This window comes from Manacus candei, unplaced genomic scaffold (assembly GCF_025592945.1).
Source record: "Manacus candei isolate 608988 ecotype Guabito, Panama unplaced genomic scaffold, ASM2559294v1 h1tg000059l, whole genome shotgun sequence".
Classification (NCBI taxonomy): domain Eukaryota; kingdom Metazoa; phylum Chordata; class Aves; order Passeriformes; family Pipridae; genus Manacus; species Manacus candei.
In genome coordinates this window covers 1970626-1990628 of record NW_026138107.1, presented here as the reverse complement: position 1 = coordinate 1990628, position 20003 = coordinate 1970626, and the positions used below count along the sequence as shown (strand labels likewise).

Genomic DNA, 20003 nt, shown 5'->3' with positions numbered 1-20003 from the left:
GTGTGCACACACATCCATGTGAAAGAATGGATGGATGGATGGGTGGATGGAGAGGTGGATATATCGTGGATGGAAGCATGAATGTATGGATGGTGGATGGTGAATGGATGGATGGATGATGGATGGATGGACGGATGGATGGATGGTGGGTAGATGAATGGATGGATGGATGAATGGACGGATGGATGATGGATGAATGGACGGACGGATGGATGGATGGTGGAGGGTGGATGGACGGACGGATGACGGATGGATGGGTGGTGAACGGATGGACAATGGATGAATGGATGGATGGACAAATGAATGGACAAATGGATGGATGGATAGGTTGGGGATGGGCGGTGGTGGATGGATGGGTGGATGGGTGGATGACGGATGAATGGTGGGTGGGCGATGGATGGTGGACGGACGGTGGATGGACAACGGATGGACGGAAGGATGGGTGGATGGATGATGGATGAATGAACGGATGGACAAACGGACGGATGGCTGATAGCTGGATGGACGGACGGACGGACGGACGGCAGATGTACAGTCTGACTGACAGACGGACAGACAGACCCCGGTGTCTGCGCGCGCACGCACCAGCCCCCCTCCTTCCCCCCCCTCCCGCGCGCGTGCGCGCCTGCGCTCGCTTCCTCGCCCCGCCCTCCGCTCCCCATTGGCCGGTTCCCGCGCGGGGGGCGTGTCCCGCCGCGCTCGCCGCTGCCCATTGGCCGCGGGTCCCTTTGTGTGCGGGCGCAGCGCGGCCCCGGCGCAGTCGGCGGCGCGTCCGCGGGGCGGGAAGGGCCGGGCCGCAGCATGGTCCTGGTGCACGTCGGATACCTGGTGCTGCCCGTCTTCGGCTCCGTGCGCAACAGAGGTACCGCTCCCGGCGCCGCGGGGGGGGCGGCGCGGCCCGCAGTCCCGGCAGGATAAAGTGTGGGGGGGTGCCCCTTGCCTCCCCCAGCCCCCCAGCATCCCCCCTTTTCGGGACACCACTCCTCTTTTGGGACACCCCCCCTCTCCCGCACCCCCTCCCGCCCGCACCTCCCCCTCTCTGCGGTAGATCCATTCTTCCCTCTCCCCTCACTCCCCACATTCTTCTTTTACAAATTTTATTTTTATTTTTTAATTTACCTTCCTCTTGCCCCCCCCCCCCCCACCTTCGCCCCCTCTCGCCGTAGCCACCCAGGCCATCCCAGCGTAGCTGTAGCCGATAACAGCCATTTTTGTACCTCCATCCTGTGTAGTAGCTGAGTTACATTTTGCACTGTAAATTCCTGTTAAGTGGATTTGTTTTGCCGTGGTCGACGCAGAGTCTCTTTGGGGAGGGGTAGTGGGGGGGGGAAGGGGGGCAGACGCCCTCAAATTGCGGCCAAAACCACAATCCCCAGGACGGGTGAGGTTGTAAGCGACCACACCGGGGTCCTCTGGTCCCACCTCCCTGCTCCAAACCTTCTAAAAAATACACTAAGTCGGGGAGAGGAAACCCAGCGATTGGCCCCGATTCCCTGAAAATCAGGCTGGAAAAAGAGTTGGGGAGTGGGATCTGTGGTTGAGCGGGAGTTAAAGTGCCCCCCCCCCCGGGAGCTGCTGGCGGGGGGTGCAGCATCCCTGTCCCCGCGGTGACACCTCTGTCCCCGCGGGCATCGCCCCCCGCCCCGTCCGTCCTTCCATCCATCCAGCCACAAGTGTCCTGTCCCGCCAGCACACCCCCAAAACTGGCCAACACCTACCCCCTCCCTCCCCCCCAAAAAAAACCCGAACAAAACTGGGCTGCGAAAAAGAGACGACTGGCAAAATGGTTTTCCATTAAACAGGGATAACATTTTTTTCTGCTGTGCTAAATTACTTCCTGTTCTTATTTTGTGGGTAATTTTTTCTGTACCGAATATCCTTTGGTTGTGTATCTCCACCTTTTTTCTTGTACTAAAACTAAAGCATGGTCTGTATTTTTTTACATTACCTAGTTTCTGATGTAAATCTCTCTGTAGAGACATACCCTGCTGAAATGTAATGTGCTGTAGCCTATACATCTGCTCAGTGTACGCTGCTTTTGTTCTGTTGCCCTTCCATAGCATGGTGGGCCTTGCCTTTTTGTATTGTGTGCATGATGACATTGTTACACACGATTCCACTAATACTAATATACGATCTCTCAATAAAGAAACTAGTTTTCCTATATTAACCTAGTGTGCTTTTTCTATTGCTGTTTCCCCATTTATTGTCGTATCCTGCTGTTTAGATTTTTTCCTTGCTTTTCCCCCCCCATCGTGAGGTTTGAGTGAGTGGATTTTTTTTCCTCCCTCGTAGTGCAGATGTGGGGGGGCTTTTAAATACATTTTTTCCCCCCCTCCTATCCCATATCTACCCTCAGCATTAGTCTGTGTGTACATAATCCCCAGCGCACAGTCCGTATTGCTGTTGTGCCGATGCAGAATTCTGTTTTTACCGCAGAATAGCTAAAAAAAAAGTAGTGTACAATCCAATCCCTCATTATTAATCGGGGAAAAAAAAATACAGATATTTGATGAAGGGTCTGCTGCTTATTCATGCTAGTTACAACATTACACATTCCTTACCAGAACTGATAACCGGAGCGACCTCCGGATGGATGGGGGGAATTGTTTGGGGTTTTTTTGAAACTCTTTGATTAACAAGAGGTGTAAACGAGCCTGGGAGATTTAAAAAAAAAAAAAAGAAAAAAAAATCCCTTTAATCTTTAAGCTGTATATTTAAACGTATACATCTCTGCGAGTGCCCTGCCCACCATCTGCCAGGCGAGAAGTTGCCGTGCCTCGGTCCCGCGGCGACTGGCACGCTATAAATATCTTCACTAGACCCCTGCAAGGCAGGGCTCGTAAAAACCGTCCCAGCTGCTAATGTTGTAACTACATTTTTCCTGCTCGAAGCCTCCAGGCCTACCATCTTCTGAATAAACTCGATTTGGTCCAAAAAAAAAAAAAAAGAATTTAAAAAAGCAAAGTACGGGGTTGGGAGAAAGTAATGGGGAACCTTAAAATATTTGGAAGCATGGAGGGATGGATAAATTGCGGTCAGCGAGCAGTTTTGCTGCAGCAGCAAAGCGATAATAATAGTGGTCACCTCTCCTTGTTCCTGCACCAGACCCCTCTCCCAGGTCTGCAAAATGGTCCTGTAAAACCTCCCAGCTTTGGCTTGGATGCCACGAGAAACTGAGGGAAGTCAGGGCTCCCAAAGCCAGGAGAGATGGGGCTGGGAAGGGGAGGCGGGGGGGAAGCATCTTGTCTTTAATTACATTTCCACAGAAGCCGGGGTGGGGGGAGACACAGGATTGGTGATTGGTCTTTAATGAGAGGAAGACAAATTTCAGCAGGTCGGTGGGTTCCCACCGCTAAAAATTTCACGAGGAGCCTCTGGCAAACAAAGCAAAATCCAGTGGCTCCGGCAGCCTGCACTGCCTTACCCCAGCATCCCTCCCAGAGACGCATCATTTTGCAAGGCCGTGCCTTTCCACCTCCCTCCTAGCTTTATCCTGAGTTTGGTTGGTTTTCTCTATAAACATTTACTTATGATTTCCTTCTCCATATTTCCTTTTCCGTGTACCTCGGTGACTGTTTGGCCATCCTGTCCCCCACCCTGTATGAGCACCGGCGGGTCGCCCCCCTGCTCCCCCCTGGATGTAGTGTTTGCCGTGGCCCTTTGTTCTCGCTCCATCCTCGCCCCGGGCCAGCGCTGAGCTCCTCCGTGCCTGACACATGTCCCCGTACACATCCCGAGGAGGGAGGCTGTGCTTCTCGCTTGCATGAAGGGAGACATGCATGCCTGTTGGGGCTGATCATTTTCCAATGTGATTTTTTTTTTTAATTATTATTTCCCCCACCCCCCCCTTCTTTTTGTTCTCTCTTTCTCCTTTTTTTTTTTTTAGTTTTTTTTTTTGATTCAAACCCCCCCACCCCACATAAGACAATGAGATTCGGATTATGGCGTGGAAAAAAACAAAACAAAACAAAACAAACCGAAAAAAACCCCCCCAAATCCCACTCCCCTCTACCCCACCCCAAACCCCGACAGGGATAAACCCATCCTTTCCAAATGCACCACAGACACCTGCCGGCAGCTGCCCCTTTGTTGGGAGTGGGGAATTCACTGCAGCGAGCGTAATAACCTCCCCCCCAGGTCTCACTCTGCAAATTAGCACTGATACAGAGCAAAACTGCGTGGTCAATGTGCTCTGAGGATGCCTTGGTAATCTAATAATGCAGAAAGCTGCTGGGTTAATGGCAACTTTTAAAGCAATTTATCATCCGCATCATATTTTTGACCTGTCTTGTTAGAAACACATCCTTACAAGAGGAAGCATCCCCCCCTCCTCCACCTCCCAGCCTTATTAGTCAGTAACCACCAGGCTTTCATAGCTCATAATCCATCAAACTCATCCACATTTTAATGACTTAATTCCTTTGACACTCTTGAAAAGCCACCTTTCAGTCTTAAAAAAAGCCACCTGGTGCAAAGAAAATGATATATTTTTTTGTTTTAGCATCACGGGCTGAGGAGATCCAAGGCGAGTCACGTGCTGGTGGTGCTGCTGTGGGTGTGGAGGCACATGCAGTGATTTCTGTAAAGCCTAGACATCTCCCCAGCACCAACCTGTGTCCCTGGGTTCCTTTAAATAACTTCTTTCAGTAACAGGGAGAGGGGTAGCCTCAAACACGGACGAAATGGGCTCTGAGGTTCATTTATCTGAGGGTTGTGTAGAGGTCTCACACACATCTGTGTGCATTTAATGATGCCAAACGGGAGCTGGACTGATGGGGCTCTCACACGGGGCTTGGGGTGGTGGCACAAACTCCATCAATGGTTTTTTAAGAAAAAGAGAAACAAGTAGTGGTCACGTTTTGCTCATACTGGGAATTACCATCAAAGTCTAAAGAAAGATCTGGCCCCGTGGAAGTGTGTGATTTAAGAACTGGTGAGTTGGTGCACGAGTGAGACAGCAAAAGGAGCTGGGGGCTGGTTTGGGGGGTGTCTGCCACAAAACCCAGGAGCTGCTCTGGTTGGAGGGGGTGAAGTGGTGGGGACACAGCCCATCAGCACTGGGTGTGCCCTGGACAGAGTGTGGGTGCCAAATCGGGGGGAGAGATCTGTAGGTGCCAAGACACTGCCATATCCACCTCCAGCCTCGGTCCTTGCCGAGTCACCCCGAGTCCTTCTCCGTGACCCCCCTGGAAGGACTGTCCTGGAGTAAGTCTGAGCTTCGTTTTTTGTTGCTGCTTCAAACCCTGCTCATAACCTGGGGAGATTCTCGATAGCTGGAAGGGGAGGATGCAGCACAGCTGGGGCTCCCAAACCTGTAGGAGAAACACCCCAAATACCTCGGGGAGCACGTGGGACATCTGAGGCTGGCTCATCTCTCTGCACTGATCAGACAGAGGGTGCTCACAGCCTCTGGGGTGGAAGGAGGTGGGAGTATGGCTCTTTCAGGGGTGGTGAGGGCATGAGTATGCCCACCAGCCCCTTTACATGCTGGTTTAAACCCAAACCGTGCACTGGGGCTACCTCATGTCTAAACTGGAAGGTTCTTGCCTCTAGAGGTGTTTGAAAAGGGACACACACTGCAGCAGGTCAACCAAGAAAAGCTTTTCCCACCCTTAACCTGGGAGCACTTGTTTTGGGAAGTATTAAATAAGTGAGTCAGAAATTCAAGGGGAGACTTTGCAAAAGGCCTTCTCCTGCATCAAATCATCTCTGATATCTGTAACCCCCAAGACCAGAGTTGGTTTGGCAGCTGGGGGAGGTGTGATGGCAATGCCAATGTTGTGACTCTTGGGCATCTCACGGTATTTGGGTGTTTCTCCCTAAACCTGCAGCTCCTGGAGTCGGGTGGTAGCACGAGGCTTTTCCCTTAAGGGTTTGTACATAAAGTACATCTTCAATTTGCTGCTTGTGGCAAACTTGATCCTCAAAACTCACAAGTCCTCTACAACACTCAGCAGGTTTTTCAGCCGATGTGGTGATTTGAGAAGGAGAAGGGTGATGAGGCTGCAGTGGGGCCGGGGCAAAGGCTTCAGGAGGGGCAGTGAGAGTTGGGATAAGACCCAGTGGGGAAAATGGTAATTTTCTGCCTTTTTTGGTTCAGTGTGGGGCGATGGAGTGGGTTGGTCTGCAGTTGGGGTTGGCAGAGGGGTTGTGGTTTCCCAAGCGACTCTGCATGGGAACCCATGGGAGATGCACAAATTAAATCCTTGTGTGGTCTTGCCTTACTCCTTAATCTTCTTAGTGGGAAAATCGTGTCTCTTGCAGATGGTTAAATTCTCCCTCTAAAATAATAAAAAAAAAAACCCCAATCCCTTCTCAGCCAGTACCACAGATCCTGGTGGTGGCAGGGACTGGGCTCCTGTGCTGGAGAGCTCAGCAGCAGCCAGTATGGAGGAAAAACAAACCCAGATCTTCTCTATGCCTCCTCACCACCTTTTCTTACCCTTTCTGCTCCTCCTCTGCTCAGTTTTGCAGTCTCCCAGGACCTTTTCTCACACATTTTCCTGCCAGCCGGTCCTTTACATTTCCCAGCCCCAGCTGGATTGGGCTGGTTGGCCCATGCTGTCATGGATCCCTCTTGGTAAGTCCTTAACTGCTGTTGTTTTCTGTCCCTCCCTTTAAAGGCTGTAAAATGTGTCTGCAGGAAAGTTGTGTGTGTGTGTGTGTGTGTGGCCTGTGGCTCTCTAATGAACATCATCAGTTTGGCTTGAGGGACTAAACCCAGTGGGGACAGGAGCAAAGAAGCAGTGAAGATGCAGGTCGTGGAGAGAGGTAGTAAGGGGCAGCCCAGTGGGCTGGGAGCCTTTGAGGTGGGGACGTGCCTGTGGGGGACATGTTTGGATGAGAATTTCGGTAGCTGGGGGAAGGATCCGAGTGTCCCTGTCTCTCACACCACATCCCTGTGCTCCTGGCTGCTCACAGTGGCTGCCCTGCCTGGATGTGACACTCCAAGGTGTGGGTGACCCTCAGCTCAGTCTGAACCATTGGCTGTTGCTGGTTTTCCCCTTTTTCTCCCCCTGAAGGGCTCAAGTGGTGCTGTGGAGCTGTTACTGTGCATCACTCCTCCATGTCTCCCTTCCCAAATGGTACAAGGGGCAGGTCTCCCCCTAAACGAGGAGAAAACCAGCAATGGGCAACTTCTGGGACTTTTTTGAGCAGGACTCTGATGGAACTAGACAGCCCACCAAGCCGTATGTCCATCTCTGGAGCTAAGAACTGCTCTGAAAACCTGCTCTTGTCCTTTTCTCCAGGCTTGGAGGGGTCCCTGAAAGACGTTCAGAAAAAACATCCCTTGGGCATCCATCTCCATGCAGCTTCTCCCCACACTGGGTTCCTTCAGGGACGGGTGGGACTGGGAAAGGTCCCCATAGCAAACGTGCCCTTCCCAGCTGTGCTTCCTGTGTGTCTCTGGGGTTCCTCATTCTGTTGGCATCTGACTCTTCCATCAGTTGCACTGATGTAGCTCAAGGTACTGATGCATGAGGAGGCACCACTCATGATTGATTGCCCAGCTAGCTTGTTTTCATTATATTTCTGCTTGAAAACTGGGCATATACAGACAAAAGGAAGCTTTCTTCTCCTTTTTGATAGCAGAGGAGGTGCCTGTGTTTGCCTGTGTGCCTTGGGGCAGTGGAGAATGTTTGTCTGGTCCACTCAGGGTTGTCCATCGTCATCTGGGGGGAGCTGAGACATAAGTAGTCTCTCCTGTGACCCCCAAACCTCAGTGAGGAGCAACTGGAGTCAGAAAAGATCTGTAGGTTCGTGGTGGAGCTGCCTGGACATGGGATTGGACACCCATCTGGGAAGGTCTGAATGTGTTTATATGTGCATAAAGCCGAAGTAAGTCCTCGGCTTTTAAAAGGGTTGCTTGGCTTTTATACTGCGATAAATAAGAGGAGAACCTAGTTTAAGGTGTGTTTGTATCTAAAAAAAAAAAAAAAAATAGTAATTGGCAGCAAACTGGCCACAGTCTAAAGGTAACTTTGCTTGCAGGAGGGTTTGGTGATGCAGTTACCTTTGCAAGACTATCGGCGTGTGTTAATCCCTGGTTTGGCATTTGCAGTTAAACTTGAGCAGGAGCTTTTTAAATCTCAGTCAGAGTCTGAAGGTAATGGGGGTGGTGATGCTTCAGGAGAAGTGTCCATCAAGCCTGGCAGTTTCCACAACCTCCAGGCGGAAAATACCACTCATTTGCCTGTCAGGAAGGGAGCTGTAAATCTCATGCAGATTACCGTGCTCCTTGTTGTGGTTTGCTAAATCCACATTTCTCTTTCTTGTAGCCTGGCCTTTAATATTAATATCTTTAATTTCATTTATAAATTCACTTATCAGCTTTCATTAGTCATCCCGTTAATGATCCCAGGCAAGAAATTTGTCATTTGACGTCAAAAGGCAGATTAAGGGACTTCTAAAGCCTTGGGAAACGGCTTCATGCTGCACTGGAATTATAGTGGTTGGCATATGAGGCTAATACTAGGTATAATTTGCATCTGCTGCTCAGGGGAGGAGTGATTATTTCATATATTTAGCAGAAAACAAGAGCATTTCTTGATCATGAATGGTGTTACATTTCCTGCAAACTCTGCAGTGTTATGAATCACTGGGCTATAAACATCTTGTTTGCTGGCGTGCCTGGTTTTGCATTACCACAATGGGAAGCCCCGGAGGGTCAGATCCTGACAGCTCTCCTCCTCCTTGGTAGGGTCTTACTACACGAGCAGCTAATTGAAATTAAGAGTTTCCCTCAACCCTGGGAGCTGGAAGGGACAGGGAGTGGATTAAGTTCTGCTTCGCCAGAATAGAGCGTTCTCTGGTCTCTGCTCTCCCCGGAGGGAGGTGAGGGTGTTTGGTAGGGTTTTGGGATAAGTGTCCTAGGCATGAAAATGAGGGGGGAAAACTCACAATATTTGCTCAGAAATAGAGAGAGCAGGGTTGGACTGAAAACAGATGAGATGTAGTGTCCCCAGGCACTGGTCCATTCGGGTCCATCACGATGAGGCTTTACAGATGCTGGGAGCAAGCAGCGTGTTGGGAGAAGCCTTATCTTGTCCAGCTGTTATTTGTGATATCCCACAAATCTCCTGGGGCTGAGATAAGGAACGAGGAGGCTTTCTGCACAGAGATAGCCTGACATTAGTGGGCTTGGGGTTACAAAGATGTTTTTTTAAATAATGAATGCCTCGTTGCATGCAACCCTATAAAAAAAGATCCCCTCCCGTGCTGGCCACCTGTGAAGCCCATTGGCAGCCCTAGACTCCCTCCTGCTCCTCTTTGCAGGGCCTCCCTTGAGATCAAAGGGCTACAGACAGTTCTCCATGGGGCTCAACTGAGAAAATGGTATCCCTTGTGCACCAAAAGAACTTATGAAGCTGGTTTTGCTCAGCCCTCGTTGGTTTGAGTGGGAAACATCCTGTGGAGGGATGATCCTGGCTGGACGTGAGGTGCCCACCCAGCTGCTCCAGAATTCCCCTCCTCGACAGGACAGAGGGGAGAAAATGAGATGGAAAAGAACTTGTGAGTTGAGATAAAGTCAGTTTAATGAAACAAAAGCAAAGGCTGCAGAGGAAAGTGAGTTATTCTGTACTTCCTATCCTGGAAAGCAGGGATATTCAGCACACACTGGGAGAGTCTGGAAGTGGCACAGTCTGTTTGTCCTGGACTGGTGGCAAAATTTTGAGATATTCTTGGCCCCACTCAGATAGGCCCCTCAGACGAGAGACACTGAGGGGCTGGAGCGTGTGCAGGGAAGGGAACAGAGCTGGGGAAGGGTCTGGAGCAGCAGGAGCGTCTGAGGGAGCTGGGGGGGCTCAGCCTGGAGAAAAGGAGGCTCAGGGGGGACCTTCTGGCTCTGCAACTCCCTGACAGGAGGGGGGAGCCAGGGGGGGGTCAGGCTCTGCTGCCAGGGATCACGGGACAGGATGAGAGGAAACGACCTCAAGTTGCATTGGGAGTGGTGATGGTGTTTAGATTGGATATTGGGAAAATTTCTTCATGGAAAGGGTTGTCCAGAACCTGGCAGAGGCTGCCCAGGGCAGTGTTGGAGTCCCCATCCCTGGAGGGATTTAAAAGCCCTGTGGATGTGGCACTTGGGGACATGTGTTAGTGGTGGCCTTGGCAGTGCTGGGGAATGGTTGGACTCGATAATCGATAATCTTGGAGGGCTTCTCCAGCCTGAAGGATTCCATGGTTCTATACCCTCCTGAGTTTATCAAAGCTGCAGCAAAACCCATTGTCCATCCTTAATCTGTTGCTTATCTCTCTAGCTGAGAGACGAAGTAAATTTACCAGTAGTGGCTGGACTCTTTCCTCTGAGGTTATTCCTTCAACCTGTGAGCTGAAAATTATGGTATTGTGCAGGAATTGGACCTCAAAGCAACAGATGTCCTGTCCCCAGAGCAGCAGGGGGTGCATGGGTGAGTGATGGTTGGTGGGCCAGCAGCTCAGCTGGTGGCACTTCTATTGAACTGAGTTGCCAGGGACTAGAGCTACATTAAAACAGAAATATCTGGTTTTGATGATGATGATTGTTTTCCAGTTCACTGGCTGAAAATTTATTTTCCTGGTTTTATATTGTCCTGGAGTTTTTCAGCAAAATGCGTGGGTGGGGAGAGACTTTTAAATGGTTCATTTGAAGGGAGATGAAATAGGCCACAACCCCAGAAGTGAAATGCTGTCTTATGACAGAAAATGAAACAGCATCAACTGGATGCAGGGCTTAAAACCAATTCATTCCAATTTTTAAGTTGGGTTTTTCATACACAAATGTTTCACCTAGAGATAATTTTTTTCAATATCAGAGAGGTGGATTAGGTGTTTTGTACTCTCTTGGGAAGCATGCAATGGTCAGGAATAGACTGCTTCAATTTTCAGTGTTATTGTACTGTGAAACTGTTGGATTTATTAATCTGTGGAAAGTACTGTAATCTCTGAGATGTGTCTTGAAAAGACGGTTCCCAGTGCAGGAGGTCACAAAACCATATCAACCCCTGCCTCTTGTTCCTTCTCACCTCCATTGGCATCAAGGCTGTGCTTCCAGGCTTGGGAGAGCCAGAGGTTGCTCCCAAAACGACACTGAGAGTGGAAATCTTGAACAGGATGTGCAACCACTGCTTTGCTCCTCACTGGTCTCATCCACCGGAGTTACTCCTGCTCTGCTCTGTGGTGGTCTGGCCTCACCTCGAGTAATGTGTGCAGTATTTGTCACCACAATATGAGAAAGATGTTGAGTCCAAAGGAGGGACACGAGGATGGTGAAGGGCCTTGATTTGAAGCCGTGTGAGGAGCAGCTGAGGGCACTTGGTGTGTTCAGCTGGAGAAGAGGAGACTGAGGAGAGACCTCATTGCAGTTACAACTTCCTTGGGAGGGGAACAGGAGGGACAGGCACTGATCTCTGCTCAGTGTGACCAGTGACAGGACCCCAGGGAATGGCCTGAAATTGTGTCAAGGCAGGGTTAGGTTGGATCTCAGGAAAAGGTTCTTTCCCCAGAGGGTGGTTGGGCACTGAACAGGCTCCCCAGGGCAGTGATCACGGCCCCAAGGCTGACAGAGCCCAAGGACTGTTTGGACAATGCTCTCAGGGACAGGGTGGGATTGCTGAGACTGTGTTGTGCAGGGTCAGGAGTTGGACTGGATGATCCTTGTCCCTTCCAGCTCAAGATATTCTGTGATTGTCCTCCAGCCTGCAGAAGCAAAAAGCAGCTTCTCCATGGCCTTGTTCGATTTGAGCAGAAAAGCCTGTCTGGCAAACGTGATTACAAACTGGCCAGTGGAAATCCTGGGTGTTTTGCCAGAGGAGACCATAGAAACACCTTGGAGGTAAGGACATATCATCATCTTGCCCTGGGTCATCTGCAAGGAGAATCCTATATTGCCAGATCCAGATGGCATGTGATGCCATGCAGGGTGTGCTGCTTCAGGGTGCAGGGGTGTCCCAGGGAAGGAAAATATTGCCAGGAGGTAGTTACAGGCTTGGAAAAATAGGATATGGACCAAGGGGAAGGAAGGCAAGATCCCTTGGACGGAAAGAAGTTCCTCCTGAAAGGAGCTGGGATGCTATTAGGGAAGCTGAGGTATGTTTGTTAGGTGTCCTGTGTGACTCTGTTCTTCCTGTAGCAAGTGGTTTTGAGCCCCTTTAACAAAATCAACAACATTGGGGAAACTGTTCTTTGGGATATGTTACACCGGCTCATGCATCATCCAGCTTGTGCTGAGCCCCTGTCCTTGTCCTGGGATTCCTTGTCCTGGACTTCCTTATCCACAGTCCAGCATCTCTCCTTGGACCTTTATGTGTTAGAAACCGAGTGATAAGGGAGATCTTTTCTGCCTGGGCTGACGTTGGTGCTGGCAGACCCAGCCTTGGGCCCGTCCTCTGGCTCTGCAGAGACACAACTTCTGCTGCTCTTCAACAAATGCTTTATGAGCCTCGTTATCTGCTAGGTGAGAATACATAGAATCATGGAATACTCTGAGCTGGAAGGGACCCACAAGGATCATCCAGTCCAACTCCTGACTCTGCACAGACACCCCAACAATCCCACCCTGTCCCTGAGAGCGTTGTCCAAACACTCCTTGGGCTCTGTCAGCCTTGGTGCTGTGACCACTGCCCTGGGGAGCCTGTTCAGTGCCCAACCACCCTCTGGGGAAAGAATCTTTTCCCGAGATCCAACCTAAACCTCCTCCTGGCCAGCACCGCTGTTATTTTTCCCTTCACTTGACTTTTTCACCTGTACCACTCTCTTTTCCCCACCACGTGTTACAATATCTGCTGTGCTTTCCCCTGTGGGTGGGATGGGCTTTTTTGAACTGCTCCTTCTTCACATTCCTTCTCCAAGCACCAAAGTCTTCCTCAAGGTTGGTGCTGGCTCTGGGATTCAAACCTACTGCAAACACTCAAGATGCTTTAGCAGGTCGGTCTGGTGTGTGTTGGTGGAGGGGAGGGTAAGGCCCTGCTCTCTGTGGGACAGTGTGTCCAGAGCTCCCTGAGAGCTCTGTAGGGGCTGAAGGGATGAGAAGGCTGAAGAGCATATGCTGTCCTCTGGCTGCTGCAGTGGGAGATGGCTGTGATGGATGCTGTAATAATTGGTGTTGGGAACATGAGCTCTATCTCGTAATTGGCTTCAAAGCATGGTCACATTCATTATTTGACCAGGGGAAAGGAGCATCATGGTGTAGTGCCAAGTGGGCTCTGGTACACATCCCTCATCCAGCTTCACTTCTAGAAACCCCTCCTTTTGTGGGGGGTGGTGGTTTTGATGAAGGCTTTGCAGAAAATACCTGTGCAAAAGGGCTGCTGCTCTTTCATTGTGTTGAATATGGAGCACTGGTGCCTCTCCTCTCCCCCAGCTCCTTCTTTTGGTGCAATGGCACAACTGGTCACAGCTTTCTGGCCCCACAGTGGGGATGGGGGGGCAGAAAGGGCCCCCTTTTTAATAACCTGATGACCTGCAATTTAAGTGGAAAACAGGGGTGGATGTGCTTTGCAGAAAGGCAGCTCACTGGCAGCATCCCTTGGAGGGGAGGTGCATCCAGGCCAGCACAAGAGCCAAAGGGCATCAAGGAGGTGCCAGGGCCAGGCAGGAGGGTTGTGCAGGGGAGGAGGGATGTACCAGGGCAGCCAACAACAATCCCTGCTTGGAGCTGCCACCTCTGCAGGGGACTTTGGGGAGTCCTCTCTTGAGAGCAGCCTGTTGGAGGTAAGTTTCATGGAGCAGGTGGGTGTGCAGAGTTGGCACCCTGCCCACTGAGCTGAAACACTCCTATCCAGTCCATGAATAGTCCCAGATCCTGCTTGCTATTGGGTTGTTTGGTTTTTTTTTTCAGAGTAAAGAACAAGCCCATTTCTAATGATGCCATGACGTGCACACTTTCGCGTCATGCCAGGGAGCTGCAGCTTTGAGAAAGCCAACAAATAAAATGAGACTTTGTGATTAAAAAAAAAAAAAAGAGAAAAAAGAGGGATAAAAGCCCAGAACACAACAGTGTGGTGAAAATGCGAAGTGTTTTCCAAGGTTCAGCCATCAGAAAGCCAATGAAAAGTACTTTGTTTTATCAATGCCTGTGGTGAGGGATCAGCTCCCCACATCTCCTGAGTTCGGGGTTGGCTGAAGTGCAATCCACCAGCTCCAGGAGCTGCTTTCTCTGTGTATCACTGCATACCACCTCCCATGGGGAGAAAGGTGGCTCTCTCCAAAGGGCAGGGCCTAAAATTACTGGCAGATTTGCATCTGTGGGAGAGATTTTAGCTGAGCTTTGTTGTGGAAGTGCTGGGTGATGGTGGAGGAGGGAGGGCAACAGAGGGAAGCTGGGGAGTTTCTTAGGGCAGAAGGTGATGGACCAGAAAGTCAAGCAAAAGCAGCAACACAGAGACAGATCCCACGCTGTGGGCTGGAGCTGCTTGTCAGTGCAGGTTGGAGATGGTTGGGAGAACTGTGGGTCTCCACTTCCAAGTTGGGCAGGGGGTGGCTATTGGCTGTTTTCCACAATATTAAGAGGAAAGGGGACCTTTGTCAAATCTGCTGGGCTGCTCTGCAGGGCTGGGCACCCGGGTTGAATGAACCACCTCTTGTCATTGAGAAAATGGGGCACTCAGGAGCATGGCTGAACGCAGGGGGTCCCAGGAGGAAGTCTGCCATCTGTACAGCTTCTGTTGTTTCTGTAAAAGACAGGGATGATCCCACTGTAAAATCATCAAATTGTAGAAGCTTAAAGGTTCGAAAAGCCCTCTGAGATCACCGAGTCCAGTGCTGCCAAATCCACCACTAACCCAGGTCCCCATCCACACCTTTCTTGAACACTTACAGGGATAGTGATTCCATCGCTCCCGAGGGAAGCCTGTTCCAATGCCTGACCTGAAAATTTCTTCTTTCAGTGAAGAAACATTTTCTTAATATCCAATCTAAACCTCCCCTGGCACAACTTGTGGCCGTTTGCTCTTGTCCTGAATGGACAAAAAAGTCAGGAATTAGGATTTTACCCACCAGCTTCCTGTGTGAGGATATTCAGGGGTTGGGGGCAGCCTGCAAGCACCTCTTTCAGGACTAGATGTTTGCAGACCTGCCAAATCTTGGACAATTTCTGAGCCAGCCTGCACTTCCTAGTGGGGCTCAGATTGGTTTGCTTGGTCAAAATGGTTCTCCTGAAAGGAGGAGCAGGGTTAGATGCTTTGTAGTCCATCTTTCTCACAAGCACCAGAGAAATTTTAGAAATGCAGCGTGTGGCTTGTCTGATGTTCTAGAGGCACCAGCCTTTAATTAACATGGCTGAGAAGTTTGGGTCCCAACTTTAATCCCTTTTTGTTTGTAACTGGGAGCTCTGAGGAGTCAACAGATTTTGTGGCTTGAACAGATGTCACTTTTTTCCCCCCAGAGCTGGGTTAAATCTGAAACACCCCCTCTGTAATTGCTGCTTCTCTCTCTTCTACTTGATATCTGCCAGAACCTCCATCCAATGGGTATTACATGGGTTAGTGTTGTTTGTGCTGTATTGTTTCCACCCAGGCAGAAGTCTTCTGGGTGGAAGTTAGCTCTGGGAAAAAAACCTTGTAATAGTTTTCTGCTCTCTCTAAAGGTTCAGTTACATTTTGAACTGGCAATATAAAGGGGAAATGCACATCTAGGGTTATTTTCATTCCAGTTTTTGAGCTGTCCCACCTGTCCCAGAAGATACTGGGTAGGAAGAACATTTTCAGGAAGAAGTTTTTCATAATGGGGGTGGTGAGGCCCTGGCACAGGTTGCCCAGAGAAGCTGTGGCTGCCCCATCCCTGGGAGTGTTCAAGGCCAGGTTGGATGGAGCTTGGACCAACCTGGGATAATGGAAGGTGTCCCTGCCCATGGCAGGGGGGTGGAACGAGATGAGCTTTACATTTCCCTCCCAGGCCAAACCATTCTGTCATTCTATGATTCCAAACCACCATGTGTCTGGTTCAAGGCCCAACACCTGAAGCAGAAACTGGCTCTTCCCAAAGTGCTGGACGTGCTCCCGCTTACCCAAACATCCACATGTTCAGGTGGGCAGTGGGCACAACATGCTGACCCCCAGCTCTGCAGATCCCCACTCGGACCCCTCTGGTCTTCCCTAAGGTTGAGTAAGATCTTTTGATCTCCCACCTCCATTTCTCCATTTGGACAGTGCTCCAGTGCCTGTCTTGCAGGCCACTGGGTGTAAAATTCAGGGAACAGGGAAAATGCAGATGATTCTGCTCCTTTGCAGGTAAAATTTGTGGGAAAATGGAAATGTGGATAAGGAAAAGTGGATTTCTGTTTCTTATCCTCCTTTCTGTGATCACTCTTGAGAAAATGTGTTTCAGGAGGTATCTGAAGAACTGTACTTAGCCATATCAACTTGGTTGGATGTCTTTGTTTTCTTCAGGAAATAGACTTGAAAATTACACAGAAAGCTGACAAAGCTGAGATTTTTGGATGAAAAACAAAAACCTCAGTCCTTTCTTAGTGCCACAGACACGAATATATATTATTTTTTAAGTGATGGTTTTAACATTATTTGGTTTAAATCCGAGGGGTGGCGATTTCCCAAGGTCACCCACTACAGCAGTGGGAAGAGTGACTCAGGCCCCCATCTCCTCCATGAAACCTGCTTAAAAATAATGATCTGGGGGAAATCCTGCCTGCTGACACTATCTGCACTACTTCCCTATCTAGCTACTCTGATCAGTATTTTTTCTTTTCCCGTGTAGCTGATAAATCCTGACTTTTTGAGTCCAGTAGCAACCTTTTCCAATGCCACCTGATACGGGGACGTGGAAATTTGTGGCCACTTCTCCATAGCAAGGGATCTGTCGAAGTAAATCAGATCTGGAGCCACTGAGAGGGAATTAATGTGAGTTGCCTTGATGTTAGTTTTACAGTCACTTTAATAGGCATAACTACACTATTAAACTGAGCTGCCTGTATTTAGCTCTTATTTGTACTTGAGTGAAATAAATATTTTCCTTTAGGAAGGGTGAATTTTACAGAGTAGCAGAGCTATTATAAACCTCCCAAATGCCTCAGTGGTAACGATTTGACAGCTTACAGCCTGAAACTCAGACTCCTTACGCTGTGGTAGTGCCTTAAAGTCCTGTTTCACCCTCTTCCTCTTCTTCACCCCAATTACTGTTCCAAAATATCTCTGAAACAATGATGTTGGGCACAGACCTTGGGTAGTCACACACAACTAGAATGGACATCTGGCTTCAACAGAGCAACTCTTGATTCAGCACAAGTCAGCTGCTTCTCAGCATTGTTGTGTTACGTGGTGGAGAACACCCTCACCCTGATACCCCAACGGGGTTTTGATAAATTAAGGATCACAGGCTGTTTTGGGTTGAAAGGGGCCAAAAGTCCTCTAGTTCTAGCCTCCCACCTTCCACTATCCCAGGTTGCTCCAAACCCCATCCAGCCTGGCCTTGAACACTTCCAGGGGTGGGGCAGCCAGAGCTTCTCTGGGCAACCTGTGCCAGGGCCTCACCACCCTCTGAGATGAGGATCTGTGAGAAGTTTTAGCCTGCTCTGGTACAGACACGAGCTGGCTGCACCCTTAGGTTTGGGTTAATTGTGCTTAAGAGTTGGAAAGGCATTTTCTGAGGTTTCTGTAGATCTCCTTTGCCCGTGGATGACAGCAGCCATCCTGCTTTGCTGGGGGGAGAAGCTGAAGGTGTGCTTGGCCACAGGGCTGTGCTGCAATGGGTCAGGAAGGTGTCAGGATGGTGATGGGGAGGACACCTCCATTCCCTATTTCTTTGCCAGCTCCTCCTTCCCAGCCAGTGCAGAGCCCGAGGGTGGGAGGTGGGTGTCCCACTGCTGGTGGACCCAATAGGTCTGACTGGGAGGGACTTATCCTGACCCATGTCCATGGGTCCAGCAACAGGGAGGCATCTTGTAGCATCTTTAAATCCTTCGAACCCTCTTTGTGGCAGGCAGTGTGGTGAAAACTCTTTAACCTTGTTCACAAAGTGAGGGTAGAATACATGGCTGGGGGTGAAGGCTCAAAACTGAGGCAGAGCAACACTGCTGAAATCTATTTCTTGCTTTTGGGGATTTTTTTGTAGGATTTTTTGTGCATTTTTTTCCTCTTTCCTTTTGGCTCTATCTCTCGAATTGCAGCTCGTGCAGATTTGTCACAGGTCAGGAAAACTTAAGCCATGATTTGCAGAAGATGAATGGACTTTTAAAATCAATTTTGTGGTCTCCAGTGTCAGTGGGGTGCCAATCACCACAGGCTGGCACTGCCCAGTTCCTCTGCTGATATCATTAGGAGGTGAGGGCAGCATTCATTTCAGGGAGGCTGAGCCTTGCCACCTGCTAATGGAATTGAGCTGCCTGACCTTAATGTGTGACTGATATTTAATTTGAAACTTCTGTGGACACCAGCAGGCTGTAACACAAACAATACAGGCCCAGCAATGCAAAGCCTTAGTCCCGAGAAGGGAGCAAAATAAATTAAATTTGGTAATTAGTAAAAATCCTTGGGGCCTAGAGGTCAAACACGGAACTGAAAAAAAGTGTAGTTTTCTTTCCACTTGATGACCACACAGGCTTCTGGTAGGATCTTGTGTGCTGCAGGGAGGAGTGTGGCACAGTCTGTTTGTCCTGGACCGGTGGCAAATTTTGAGATGCTCTTGGGACCACTTAGATAAGCCCCTCAGACAAGAGAGACACTGAGGGGCTGGAGCGTGTGCAGGGAAGGGAACGGAGCTGGGGAAGGGTCTGGAGGAGCAGGAGCATCTGAGGGAGCTGGGGGGGCTCATCCTGGAGAAAAGGAGGCTCAGGGGGGACCTTCTGGCTCCACAACTCCCTGACAGAAGGGGGGAGCTGGGGAGGATCGGGCTCTGCTGCCAGGGAACAAGGGACAGGATGAGAAGAAACAGCCTCAGGTTGCAACCAGGCAGGTTTAGATTAGATATTGGAAAAATTTCTTCATGGATAGTAGAAAAACTTCTTCATGGAAAGGGTTGTCCAAGCCTGGCAGAGGCTGCCCAGGGCAGTGTTGGAGTCCTCATCCCTGGAGGGATTTAAAAGACATGTGGATGTGGCACTTTGGGACATGTGTTAGTGGTGGCCTTGGCAGTGCTGGGGAAGTGGTTGGACTCTGATCTTAGAGGCCTTTTCCGACCTCAATAATTCAGTGATTCTACCTCCAGCCTCCTAACCATCACCATCACCCTCCTGGTCTCCTTTGCCTCTCTGAGTTGCACAGGCTCTGTATTCCCCAGACCCTCACCCAGGGGGGTCTCTCCTGCCATCACCCCATGGCATCTTTCCTTGCAGGTGTGTTACCTGCAGCAATTGGGCTCCCTGTGGTCCCCATCTGGCCTCAGAATAGTCACCTGCTGAAAATCCATGGGAGCCCAGGGTGGATGTGGTCGCTCCTCGTCCTTGGTGCTCAGTTGCAGACTTTGTTCCACTGGAACTGCAGGCAGCAAGTTGATTGGATGTGGCATCCCAGAGAGCTGGAGAGCTTGCACTGGTCTGGGAGGTTGTCCACAGTTGAGAACATCTGTGCAGCTGGGTCACAAACTAGGCTGGGTGGAGGACATTTCCCTCCCTTCCTGTGGGATTTTCAAGAGTGTGGGAAGACACACAAACCTCTGCCTTTGGCTCAGGGCTTTGGGATCTGTCTGGGACCCAGCACTGACAAGTTTCTACCCTGTGGGTGCTGAAGATAGCAGGTATGAGTAGGTGTCCAGACTGGAACCACAGCCAGGTTATTGCCCACTCCCCTCTCCACATGAGCCTCACTTGCCCCTTTGAGCAGCAGGGCAGGCATGGGGTCCTTGCCAGAACAAAATAAACCCAGTGAATGAGCCATCCCAGCTGTTTGGCAGGGAAAAGCATGGCCCCTCCTCAGTCTGTAGCAGATGAAGGTGTCTCTCTGGGGCCAGGAGGAAGCTCTGGGCTGGCGCAGCACCAGATAAAATATTCCTGATATCTTATTTGGATATTAGGAGAAATTTCTTCGCTGATAGGGCTGTCCAGCCCTGGAACAGGCTGCCCAAAGAAGTGG

At 50.0% G+C, this 20003-nt stretch overlaps 1 protein-coding gene across 1 annotated transcript in view; it reads left to right on the top strand.

Moving 5' to 3' along the window:
• Positions 1-771: 771 nt before the first annotated feature.
• ARK2C (arkadia (RNF111) C-terminal like ring finger ubiquitin ligase 2C) overlaps positions 772-20003 on the top strand; it is a 51334-nt gene continuing 32102 nt past the window's right edge. The window contains exon 1 of the mRNA XM_051803747.1: positions 772-862. Coding sequence (XP_051659707.1) covers positions 802-862 — 61 coding nt within the window. The 5' untranslated portion in view covers positions 772-801. The remainder of the gene's footprint in view (positions 863-20003) is intronic.